This window comes from Ambystoma mexicanum, chromosome 4p (assembly GCF_040938575.1).
Source record: "Ambystoma mexicanum isolate Mex_15411 chromosome 4p, UKY_AmexF1_1, whole genome shotgun sequence".
Classification (NCBI taxonomy): Eukaryota; Metazoa; Chordata; class Amphibia; order Caudata; family Ambystomatidae; genus Ambystoma; species Ambystoma mexicanum.
The window spans coordinates 117166364-117178924 of NC_090927.1; the positions used below are offsets into that span (position 1 = coordinate 117166364).

Below are 12561 nucleotides of genomic sequence, written 5' to 3' on the forward strand. Positions count from 1 at the left end.
CCTCGTCAATCTATCTCTCTTTTATTCTCAATCAGAGACATAAGATCAGCTCTCAGTCCATAAATCCCTTAAACTTCAAAATGTTGTGTGCAGTAGCACCTGGAACATAAAAAATGATGGCCTAAATAACTGGACAGACTCAAATAGTATGGCAAAGTACTACTTTATTATCAGTTCAATGAAGTAGGGAAATATGGCAAGCATAACAAATCGCGGCTGGTATCTAGTCTATCCATCGAATATTCTTTCATCGAATTGAAATCCAACTAAATGTATTAATTGAAAGCCATTTCCATCGAAATGCACTTTCAATGAAAACATCTCATTGGATTTCGATTAGGGTTAGGGTTGGGTTAAGGTTAAGGGGGGTGCCCCCCAATAAACAATAAACACTAAAACGTTACATGAAGCCGGCCAGTGCCGAAATACTTTAAAGATTTCAGCACTAGACAGCTCCATGTAATGTTTTAACGTGAAGCATGTTTAATCAAATTCCTATATTCAATGGACATGTTTCGATGGATATGTACTTTGTAATGCAATAGATAGCATTTCGATTAATTTATTTTCGGTACTTTTAATTCGATGCATTTCTTTTTCGATGGATGCTTTTCAACAGAAAGACTATAAACCATTGCAGCTCACATACACACACTCAAATACATTTAAGTTACACAAAGGCTTTACACTTGAATGTACGTCAGCTATGATGTAAACCTACATGGCAAATAGTAAAAACCTATCGGGCGGAGGGATAGGTTATATATACCTATAGTTTATTTAGGTGTTAGTAACATCATTGGCTGCCCCTTTTCAAATAGGCACGCCTTGAACTACCTCCAACTACGTATAATACAGATAATAGTAGAATAACAGCAGCAGATTGGCTTCTGCAACAATGTTAAGTCCATCACCACACAGGCCATCCTGATTGGTTTGCACCCTCTTCCAACATTGGACATTCGGCTTGATAGCAGCACGTAAGCAAAACGAAACCCAGGTGCAGAGAACATCATCAGAGAACTGCCCACTTGGCCAATTAGCCTACCATCTCTCATCAGTTAGGCTCCAAGACCAGGCCTCTTCTGTGTAGTTGACCTTGTGGACTGTTCTCTTCTCTAGAACTTTAAAGGGAGTGAAGGTACATTGCTATCTTCGTCTGGAGCCTTATGAATATGCCTTGTTTTCTGGTCTTGCATCACGTGTGAGGAGACCATGATTTGTCCATTCTGTCCTCGTATTTAGTGATATTTGATTAAATTATACTGGGTGCTATTACCCTCCTTGGCCTCTAGAGACTTGGTTGCTCGGTCTTGCATATGTTTTCTGCATTTTTAATTGTCCAATAGTTGCCATCTGTAGATGTTTACTCCTTTACTTAATCTAAGAGAAATATGTCTTACGCACATGGCTTATCCTCTTTGACTCCTTTTGTCCCTTGCAGTTGCTTCTCACTGTGGCTTGATCCTTAACCAAACAAATATTCTTTGTTCTTGCACAAATTTGTATTTCAGTGCCTGTCCGCTCTGCTCTTGGTCTCTTCCCTTGGGGTTTTTAGCTTACTATTATATGAAACCGACGTCCATTTTGTCATCATGGCTGCTTTACCTGTGTTATATTTTCTACTGTAGCAAGCTTCTATATGTCTCATCTACCTTGCGTTTCTGCGCATATGCATCTACTGTCTCTCTACTCACTCATCTTCTCAATATATATAATTTATTCATATCCACATGTTCGTTTAATTTGTTACTTCAGTCCCATCTTTATTCTTTAAGTATTCTTATATCGTTTCAGTGTACCATTGTGTCTTCTCTTCATGACGTCACTTTACCCCTGTCAGACTTTACTTATATTTCTTCTAAGTCCAGTGGTGTCTGCAGACTTCCTTCTACCACTTCAGTTCAAGGGTGCTTTCGGTACGGTTGTCTGAGCGCATAACGTCTTTCATATCTTCGATGCAGTATTGGGGCGATACCAGGAGTCCTGCGCAGCGCTTTCTTTCTGCTCTTCCAATATGACGGATGTGAGGGGATGGGCTCTATGAATGACGTGTACATCTGCTTCACTACAGTTGTACGTATATATATGGGATTCACAGTCATTCTTTGATGGCTTTGTTAAACATTTCCTTGGTTAAGGACATTCTCTGGGCAGCAGAGCCCACCATGAACGAATCCAGAGGAGATGCCCCACACCCAAGAGAACATTATGCATGGCCATAGACATCCTGACACTTGAGGAAAGCTGCTTGCTTTGAGGTATGTGTTTTCAGGGTTCTGTCCGGGTCCTCGTTGGTTTGGGCATCATTAGCATTAACCCCAAAGCTCCCAGGATGTTCGTTGCCATTTCATGCTCCAATATGTGATGAATCAGTAATGACCCCTCCCCAAAACCTCGACCTGGGACCTTCTCCATGTGGCCTGTGGAAGGCAGATGCCTCCTGATCCTGACCCTAGGGGTGGTGTTCTGCAGGACGATCACATGGGGGAGGAAACAGGTCAAAAAGTCAGCAAGATTCCCCTGTTCAATCTTCCCTGAAGCCCTGATCTTTGAATGGCTGTCAAGTTGAAAAAGGAAATATTTTCGACGGGGACTTCAAGTTCCATAATTCCCTCATTACTGATACAAGGAATAGGGATTTAGAGGGACAGAACTATAGGAGTGGTCAGCTAACTAAGGTAGATGACCCACACCTGAGGGAGACGGAGAGGCTTAAATGTTAAATGGCCCCCTTAGGTTCAGGTCGTAGAGAATAGGCAGGAGAAGAAGCAGTGCGGCTCTATTTGCAGTTGGATGCGGGACTCTAGGAGCGAGAAAACACCGGGACCACTGTGTGTCCTGAGAGGGTCTATGCCTCTAAATCATCCCTAGTACAGAGGTCGTGCAGCAGGTAACATGAAAGAGAAATGCTTGCCCATTCCCAAAGTTGTACAGAGATTTTGCAGCGGGGAGGGGAAGAGATGAAGGAAGCCGGAAGATCTCTGGTGGCAGCGTTGCACCAGAGACTCCTCAGAGCAGCGCAGGCTCTGAATTAAAGTGGTGGCAGCAAAGGCAGAGCAAGAGGGTTTGTGTGCTGTGCCGAGATGTGCCACAGTCACTGAAGTCCAGCAAACATTGAGGGAGGAAAGAGACTTCCCCGGTGAGTTCACTGTCTGTGAGTGATCCCAGAGTGTTCCGCTGTTGTGCGCGTGTTCCCAGCCAGCATATTCATTCACATATGAGCGAAAGAGGTATTACTGAATACCGAACTTTCAGAAAGCAACAAAAGTGGCATATAAGGAAACAGAGTAACTATAAAAGGCAGTGTGTGAGTTTATGGCAAGCATAACAATACAGTGGGGGAATCCTGCTTACCTAAACCAAGAGAGAGTGAAACATGAGCAATAACAATCCAACAAGCATACCAAAAAGCCACAGGAGACTGGTAAAAAGCACACAGATTCTAAGATCAGCTACTCGTGTTAAAAGAGATCTAACACTCTGCTCCCTCTAAGCTAACAATACCAAAGACAAGACAGAAAGTAGAAGACTTTGGGCCTCATCACAAGTTGGGCGGTGCAGTAAAAATGCTGCAGTAATAGCGTTACCGCCGCATTACCGCACCACCCAACTATGAGCTGGGTGGAAATTTTGAGCTGGAGGTAACTCTGCCAACTTTCCACCCCATTTTGGCGCAATTAACTGTGGCACAATTACTGCTGCAGTAATTGCACCGAAAATGCCCCATTGAGTCCTATGGACTCAAAATAAATGGGGCCTCACACCACCACCACCACTTGTGATCCGGCAATAATACCGCCTGACCAGGTGGCAGTAACAGTAATTGCATTGGGCGGCATTGCAGCAGATTTACTGCTGGGATACCGCCCAACTTGTGGGGAGGCCCCCTGTTCTTACCACTACCTGGCTGTCATTACAAAGGGGGATGAAGGGTGGAAAATAGGCTGCCCTTCTGGAGAGGGTTATCCAGAGGGAGAGAAGCAGAATTGCCCAGGAATCCTAAAGAGTACTAATGGGGTTGCTTGCTTTCCCCTAACTTGTCAAAAGCAGCTGGAGAAGAAAATTGAAGTTGTTGTTATGCTAAGTTGGAAGTTACTATTGAAGCCCTTTTTTATTCTTGTTGTTGAAGTAGTAGACGGGCAGGCGGGTATACCCATAGGGCAAGAAGTGACTACCCAGAAGAACCTGGTGAAATAATAAGTCATGTAGTAGAAGGTGCAAGTGCTAAGGAGTATTACTAGCAGAAAACAACAGATGTGGAGTTGCGACATTTGGGAAGAATTGTGAAAGCTGCTTGAAGAAAAGTTACAATGCTTTCTACAACTAAAATTGTGGTAAACCATCCTGACCAAATTATTTGTTGCTACTAAAAATTTGAGACAGTTCTTATTCCAGGAGGAGTGAGAATTTAGGACTCTCGTGGGACGCTTTATTGAAGCAACAGAACTTTGTGAACTTGAGTACAAGAACTTAAGAACTGTATTGGAACTTTGTGCTAAAACGTATTTCCTGGTTTCCTTTTGAACTGTGGAGAAACCCCTTATTTGGATCTGGGGAAGGGAAGTTCAACCAGGCCATGACATGAGTCATTGATAATATTGTGAATCAAGTCATATGTTATATACTGTTGCTGAATTGAATTGCCATATATTTCCTTTTTGCTTTGCTTGTTGTATATGTGTGAGGATTAGATATCCCTTGGTTAGACAGTTTCTTTAAGTTTATTTTAGGCAGGAAAATCCTCATCAGGAAAGGGAACGTGAGGCATTTATCCAACATGTTTATTTAATAAAATGGCTAATGTTGAAAACTCTTTACAAAGTTGTCGGCCTCACATTTCTACCCCTCACAAATGACGACAGGATACCCATTGACATCAGCTAACCAGCACTCAATACAATAAAGTTTTGAAAACAAAAAAAGGTCCCTGTGGTGTCGCAGGGAGATAGGGAGTCGGCGGAACACAGCGAAGTGTGCTGCCAAAAGGTAAGTAAGGGGGGGGTTTACCAGAAATGTCAGCAGGAGAAAATGACTTTCGTTTTTTTCTCCCTCTGACATTTCTGAATCGATCAAATCATGGTCAACCAGGATGGTTGCCAAGTTGCTCCTGCAAAACTGGTTATGTTTACAAACCAGTGTTAATTCCCCTAGTAAGAAAAGGCCCACCTTTCCTTCATTCTGTGAACCCAGGTACCACTCTGCAGTGGGGGAACACCATGGAGGAACGGTGTATAGCGTGCCACTCCAAGACAGGGACAAAAAAAGGTTTGGCCAGTCCCTGCACCAAACACTGCACCACTCTCCTGGTATCTCCCAGCTGTCAAATCAGACCCCAGCTCATTGGGAGTGAAATCCTCACCTGCTCCATGGGTGGAAGATGAGGAAAGAGGGCAGTGACCCGTAACTTCATGAGGCCACACACTCAGCAGGCAATGAATGTTCCTCCGATTTGCCCAACACATCTCGGGAGTCATGTATCCTGCCAGGATCAGCCATGGAGGGTCTCTGGCATTCCTGCATGTATTAGAGCGTAGGTGAGGTATACGGTTGCTAAGGGGGCTTGTGTATGTGTGGTGTGGCGGAAGTGCAGAGGGTCCAAATCAGCAGACTGCCGTTTTGCCATCTTGCCAAAAGTGTGCCCTAAATGTATGAGACAATCCGGTCCTCCAAAAATGTCTTCTGTTACTAGATCGTGGACATGGGCAAAATGGTATCTTCTGGAATGCAGAATTCAGGACTCTGGAAGATTATCTATCACCAAAACACAAGCATAGGCAAAGTCTGAACTCTAAGAATAATTACTAGAACACAAATTACAGGTTTGTTAATTCAGTAGAAACAGCTATAAACCAGAAACATTACTCAATTGTTTCTCTAGGACCCATAGCTCTGAAAACTAAACCTGAAATGTAAATTTCTGTGTGAATTTTTACCTTGGCCAATCTTTATCTGTGTCACTTCTGCATATTTAGTCAACTGTATGATTGTCCTTCATCAATCTCAAATATACAAACCACCCTCATTCTCAAAGAGGAATAGAGAATGAGAGCGGGAAAATAGCGATACATGGGAAGGGCCAACTGAGATAGGTCTGATTAGGATCCTTGGTCTAATAAAGTAACTAAAAAGGAAATGCAGAGAAGTACAAGGGATTTCAGCCATTGGGTCAGACTACACCGAGAACATGAGACGTATCATATGGAGAAAGAGTTCACACACACATATATATAAGTAGGAAAGTCAATTTGAGACACGTCACACGTTCCACAACGCCACCTAGTAGCCATCGCTGGAAGTTCTGAGCCACAACAGCAAGGCATTGTGGGTATGCAAATTAGCCCAAATGCAAACCTTTTTCTCCCAGTGATGGCTACTAGGTGGCGTTGTGGAATGTGTGACTCCGCTCAAATGGACTTTCCTACTTTCATTTTCAGGTGAAGGCTTTTGTTTTCTGTTTTTTTGGTCATTACTTACAAAGTCTCCATATCCGAAAAGTTGATAGAGGTCTTCTCTCTCTTTCTCAATTTCTACTGATGTGGTTATTCGTTGGTCCGCTGGCAAGGCCTTGTTGTAGCTGTCCACCCTCTGGATCATCTTCACCTGCTCGCCAGCATTCCTTCCCTTCAGCCACGGAGAGGAGATTCAATTAATGAAACAAAATTGGTACAATCAACAGTGGCAATAGGGTAGAAGAACAAGTTACTTACCAATGGTAACATTCTTTCGACTGGATGTTCCTCCCACGTATTCCTTATCTTTGATATTTCCCAGTATCCAGTTTGCTGCCTCAGAATTTCTTTTTCAATAGAGCGTGCTCTGCGTCGATGCCTGGTCGAGTTGATGTCCCTCGGAGGCCTCTGTCTCGACATCGATGTCATCAAATGTATAAGTAGTTCGCGCACCGCCCGTTGCTCAGTTCCGTTTAGAAGAGCGAAGCACTGTCTTGAGTAGACGGTTACTCCCCTTGAGAGACTGTAACCACAAGGGAAGTTTTACTGCAGAGTAGGATGGGAGGGGCGATAAGGATTATGTGGGAGGAACATCCATTTGAAAGAACGTTACCATGGGTAAGTAACTTGTTCTTCGAATGGATTGTGTCCTGCCACGTATTCCTTATCTTTGATACACTCCCAAAGGAGTTACATTATTCGGAGGATGGAGTAAAATTGAAGTGATCAAGAATGCACAGAGTGCAGTACTGCCTTTCCAAATACAGACTCTTGGCTAGTGGAGGAATCCAGACTGTAGTACTTTGTAAAGATGTGTGCAGACGGCCATGTGGCAGCTGCACAAATATCCTTTATTGGAACTCCCCTCTGAAAAGCAGACAAAGTTGCTATAACTCCTGGTCGAGTGAGCCCTTAGATGATCTGGGTGGTCTTTACCGGCCAGTCTGTAACATTCTGAAATTATTAAAATAATACATCTAGAGATGGTTTGTTTGGTGATGGCTAGACCCAGTTTATGACCTGTATAGCCCACAAAAAACTGATCATTCTGTCTCAGTTTTGCCAATCTGGTAATGTAGAAACTCAGTGCATGCATAGGGTCGAGTCTGTGAAGCCTCTCTTTCTCTTTTCCAGGGTGTGGCGGAGGATAAAAGGACGGGAAGGTTATTTTCTGAGTGATGTGAAATTCAGAATCAAACATAGGGTGAAAGTTAGGCTTCACGTTCAATACCACTATGTCTTTATGAAAAACAGTATGAGGAGGCTTGCAGGATAAAGCTTTAGCTCACTCACCCTTCAGGCAGATGTTATAGCCACTAAGAAAACTGTTTTCAAGGTAAGACCTCTGAACAGGTAAGAATGAAGAGGCTCAAAAGGAGCGCCCATTAGAAAGTTTAAAACCAAATTGAGATCCCACAGTGGGACCTGAAAGGGAGTCGGAGGATAAACATTAGTTAATCCTTTTAAGAATTGAATTACTAGAGGAATCTTAAAATAGGAGACTTCCTCTGCAGTGCGCTTGAAGATGGAAAGCGCTGCTAGATAACCTTTGATTGTACCAATCTGGAGTCCCAGATTTTCCAAGTGCAAAAGAAAAGATAAACCATTGGTGTATTGCATGATAAAGGGTCAACATTCTTATCTCTACCCCAGCGGCAGGACTTATTCCAACGGCAGCAGTATAAAGATTTGGTTGCTGGCCTTCTTGGCCGAAAGAAAATCCTCCATTATGTCACCCGGGAGGTCCCAATCCTTGTATCTCAGCCTCTCAGAAACCATGCGTGAAGTGTGAGAGTCCTGATATCCGGATGGTGAACCCGACCCTCCTCGCTCTCTCGGAAAACGAATCGGAGGGCAGATAGACATGTATAGAAGGTCCGGGTACCACGTCCTCCTGGCCCAATCCGGGGCAAATAGGATAATGGATTTCCTGAACCTTCTCAAACTCCTTATTATGTGAGGAATGACGGGGACTGGAGGAAACGCGTAGAGAAGTGGAAACTCCCAGTCCACCACAAACGCGTCTCCTAGAGCTCCTCTCGGGGGAAATTCCCTTGAGCAGAATAGTTCTCACTTCCTGTTGGCACCGGTCGCAAACAGATCCGCATGAGGGGTTCACCAAAGGGTGAAGATCTCTTGAAGGACTTCCTGAGCTAGTTCCCACTCGTGGGAGACTGCGCTCTGCCTGCTCAGAGCATCCGCTGTTGTGTTCTTCTCTCCGGCTAGGTGAACTGTTGATAAGAGAGATTCCTTCTTGTATTGCCCAAGACCAGAGCTGCATTGCCACTCTGCACACTGGCAGTGACCCTACACCTCCTCTTTTGTTGAGGTAGTACAAGGGCACTGTATTGTCCGTCATTATCAGGACATTCTTTCCTTGTACAGAGGGCAGAAACGCTTTCAGCACTCGTCTGATTGCTCTCAGCTCTAAAAGGTTGATGTGAGTTTGGACTCTGATGCAGACCAAAGACCGATGATGGTGAAATCGTTGGTATGGGCTCCCCACCCCGTGACTGAGGCGTCCGTCAATACTGTTATCTCCGGCCATGCTTGCCCAAATGATTCTCCTTTCAAGATGTTCTCCCGACAGGCCCACCACTGAAGATCCAGTAAGACTCTGTTTGGGATTTGTAGAAGATACACAATCCTTCCTGAGACCTGCAACCACTGCGTTCCGAGAGCCCACTGGAGAGATCTAATTCTCAGGCGACCCTCTAGCACCAGAAAAATGCTGGATGCCATGAGACTGAGCAACCTTAGAAAGTCAAAGGCCGGAAGATGTTGGGCATTCTGGAGTTTTGCCACCATCTGCAGAATGTCTTGAGCCCTCACCTCTGGTGGCGAGGCTTTTCCCAGGGATGTATCCAGGACTGCTCCGGTGAATTGGAGTCTTTGTGATGGTATCATGTGGGACTTGTTGAAGTTGAGGGAGAAGCCCAGCCTGTGGAAGGAGTGTCAAGTGTAGCTGAGATGATCTAGGGCTTGTTCTGGGGAACTAGCCCTGATCAGCCAATCGTCCAGGTAGGAGTAGACGTGAATCCCCCCTCTCCTGAGACTTGCTGCCACAACAGAACCGCCATTAGCTTGGTGAAAAACCTCGGGCGGAGGTTAATCCAAATGGCAGAACCCGAAACTGATAGTGAGAGTTGCCAACGACGAACCTCGGGTACTGTCTATGCTTGTGATGGATCGGCACATGAAAGTAAGCATCCTGGCGGTCCAATTACACCATCCAATCCTAAAGCTGGAAGGCCTGAAGGATCTGAAAAAGGGTTACCATCTTGAACTTGTCCTTCCCGAGGAACTTGTTCAAGTCTCTTAAGTCCAAGATGGGTCTCAATCCTCCGTCGTTTTTTGGAATTAGAAAATAAGGGGAGTACCAACACTTATTCCTCTCCGCTACAGGTACTGGTTCTATAGCACCTTTCTCCAGCAGGGTTAAAATCTCCTGCATAAGGAGCAGATCCGGAGCCTTCCAAGAGTTGATTCCCTGTGGATGACTGAGGGTTTTGCAGGAAAAGTAGGCAGTAACCTTGGGCAACTGTTTCCAATGCCCAAGCATCTGAAGTAATAGCCTGCCATTCTGTCAGATGCTGTGACAACCTTCCTCCTACTGCTGTCTTGTGTTCGAAGACCTCAGAGAGGTTTTGGAGTGGCTGACGCAGTGGCTGAAGGTAAGGCAGCCCCTTCTTTTGCGGTCGTAAATACCTCTCCCCCGTCCACCACAGGGGAATCGTCTTTGACCTCTTTGAGCTGGCTGCCCTCTGCCTTTTCCGAATGCGGAATAATCACGAAAGGACCTACCCCTCCAGGGCGCACCTGTGGGGCGGTTTGGAGTTTGCCTTATTGCAGCTCCAAGGGATTTGGCCACCACCGTGGAAGTTTACAGCTTCTCCAAACTCTCATCAGCTTTATTCCCAAATAAATGTGTGCCACCAAAGGGCATGTTGAGAAGTCTGAATTGAATGTCTGGGGCAAATCCAGACTTCTGCCACCGAGCAAATCTGCAGATTACTGTACTAGCCATCATGGCTCTGCTGATGCTGTCAACAGAGTCGAGACCAGTTAGGAGGGATTCGCACATAGCGTCCTTCCCATCCTGGACCTGTTCAAGAAACCGTCTTGTTGTTCCCCTTCTGGGATGTGGTCATTCGCCATCGAAATACAGTCCCAAAGGGTGTGAGTAAATCTCGCCAGCGTGCACGTAGCATTAGTAGATTTTAACACCATACTACTGGCTGAGAAAACCTTCTTGGCCATGGCATTGTATTTTTTGTCATCCCTATCTTGTGGAATTGTGGGATAGGCATTTTGTTTGCCAGAAGGGGTAGCTGCTTGTACAACCAGGCTTTCTGGTGTTGGATGTTTCGAAAGGTATAGAGGGTCAGAAGTTGAAGCTCTGTATTTGGCTGCTAGCCTCTTATTCACTGCCGGTACAAACTCAGGTGTTTCCCAGTTGGAAGTTACCCTCCTCTGCAGATCCTTATGAAATGGGACTATGGGGGCTTCCTGTGGTCCTTTATCCAGTGTGTCCGTTAAATCGTCCTGTTCGAAAAACAGGTGTCAGCCTGGAACATCCCATGTATTGCATTACTCTAGTCTTGAGTTGTCTATAGTTGCCCTCGGCATGATCTCCTGGATCTGCCTTACCAAATTCTATTTCAGTGGAAGTGTCAATACCACTTGCGTCATGCAGAGAGTCCTGCAGGTTCTTTAAATGAGACTCTTCCGATAGGAGTTCCTCTGGTACAGAAGGTGTCCCATATTCGAGACCAAATGGTCTTTCCTCCTCAGATGACTCTTCTGCATCTTCATAAATTGAAGAAAGAGTTTTAAAATACTCTGAGCGAGGTTGTGATGCATAAATCTTCTCAAAAGAAGAAGAAGGTGCTATCGACATCATAATCGGAGCTGACAGTGTCCAAATTGTCGATGTTGACGTCGACGGTGTCGACAAAATTGTCGATGGTTTGGAAGGGTTCCCCGAAGCCGCTGATGGCTTCGACATTAACGTCAAGGTCCTTGACGACAGTGTCAGAGGAATTGGGATATACGGCATCAAGGAGATCGACACTCGTGGCGCTGATGGCTTCTCCCTCAATTTTGGCACTGAGGTGTTCGGGCTTGCCGTATGGGTTTCTCTCGGCGTCAATGGCAACGATTTTTTTGTTTCATGGAGGCTTTCTCTTGACTCGAGGGATTACATCGCTCTCCAGGAGTTTCCACAGCTGGGTTCGAGGAATCACAGCTTCTGTGCTTCCCAGGAGCTTTGTCTGGGGTGTCGCCTGGAGGTGTTTTCGAGGGGGGCAAGGACGCGTTCTCGAACAGGTTCATCATACTCACTCTGAATTCCTCCCATTGAGCCGGGGTACTATGTTTTGAGGGACAAACGACCCTTTCGGGTGAACTAGATGAGGAAGTGGATGGAAATCTATGGTGTCTCTTTTTGCCATGCCTCAAAGACGAGGAATGATGCGACCCACTTTGCGAACGGGAACGGGACCGTTTAGGTTTTTTATGACGAGGAGATGAAGGCCTCGACTCGTCAGTTGATTTACGTTTGGACGGGGTAATAGATTTTTGAGGCCTACCTCTCTCCAACTTCCCTATGCGCTCCCTCAAGGCCTTGGCCGTCATCGACAAACATTCGTCACAGTCCGAACAAGGACGTTCTGACCCTAGACACCACAGGCAGATCCTGTGCGGGTCCAACATGGACATTTTAGCAGTGCAGACACAGCACTTTTTAAATACAGACCGAGGAGTCAACAGAGCCGTGAGGAAGCCATTGCATCAAAAACTTGAAGAACTTTCTAAAAAAAAATAAAAGAAAATCGAAGAATCACACGGAACCAAGCGTTACGTTACCGAAGCTGTGAAGCGCAGAAAAACAGAACTGAGCAACGAGCGCTGCACAAGCTACTTATACCTGTGACGAAGTTGACGTCAAGATGGAGGCCTCCGAGGGACATCGACCAGGCATCGACACACAGCGTCCTCTACTGAAAAAAAGTATTCTGTGCCAGCAAGCTGGATATTGGGAAATATCAAAGATAAGGAATACGTGGGAGGACACAATCCATTCGAAAGTCTGATTCTACGACTAACA

General features: G+C 45.3%; 1 protein-coding gene across 4 annotated transcripts in view; it reads right to left on the reverse strand.

Moving 5' to 3' along the window:
- Positions 1 to 12561, reverse strand: part of KHK (ketohexokinase) — a 222592-nt gene that overhangs the window by 34083 nt on the left and 175948 nt on the right. For all 4 annotated transcript variants that reach the window (XM_069605519.1, XM_069605518.1, XM_069605516.1 and 1 more), the window contains one exon: positions 6478 to 6624. In XM_069605519.1, coding sequence (XP_069461620.1) covers positions 6478 to 6624 — 147 coding nt within the window. The remainder of the gene's footprint in view (positions 1 to 6477; positions 6625 to 12561) is intronic.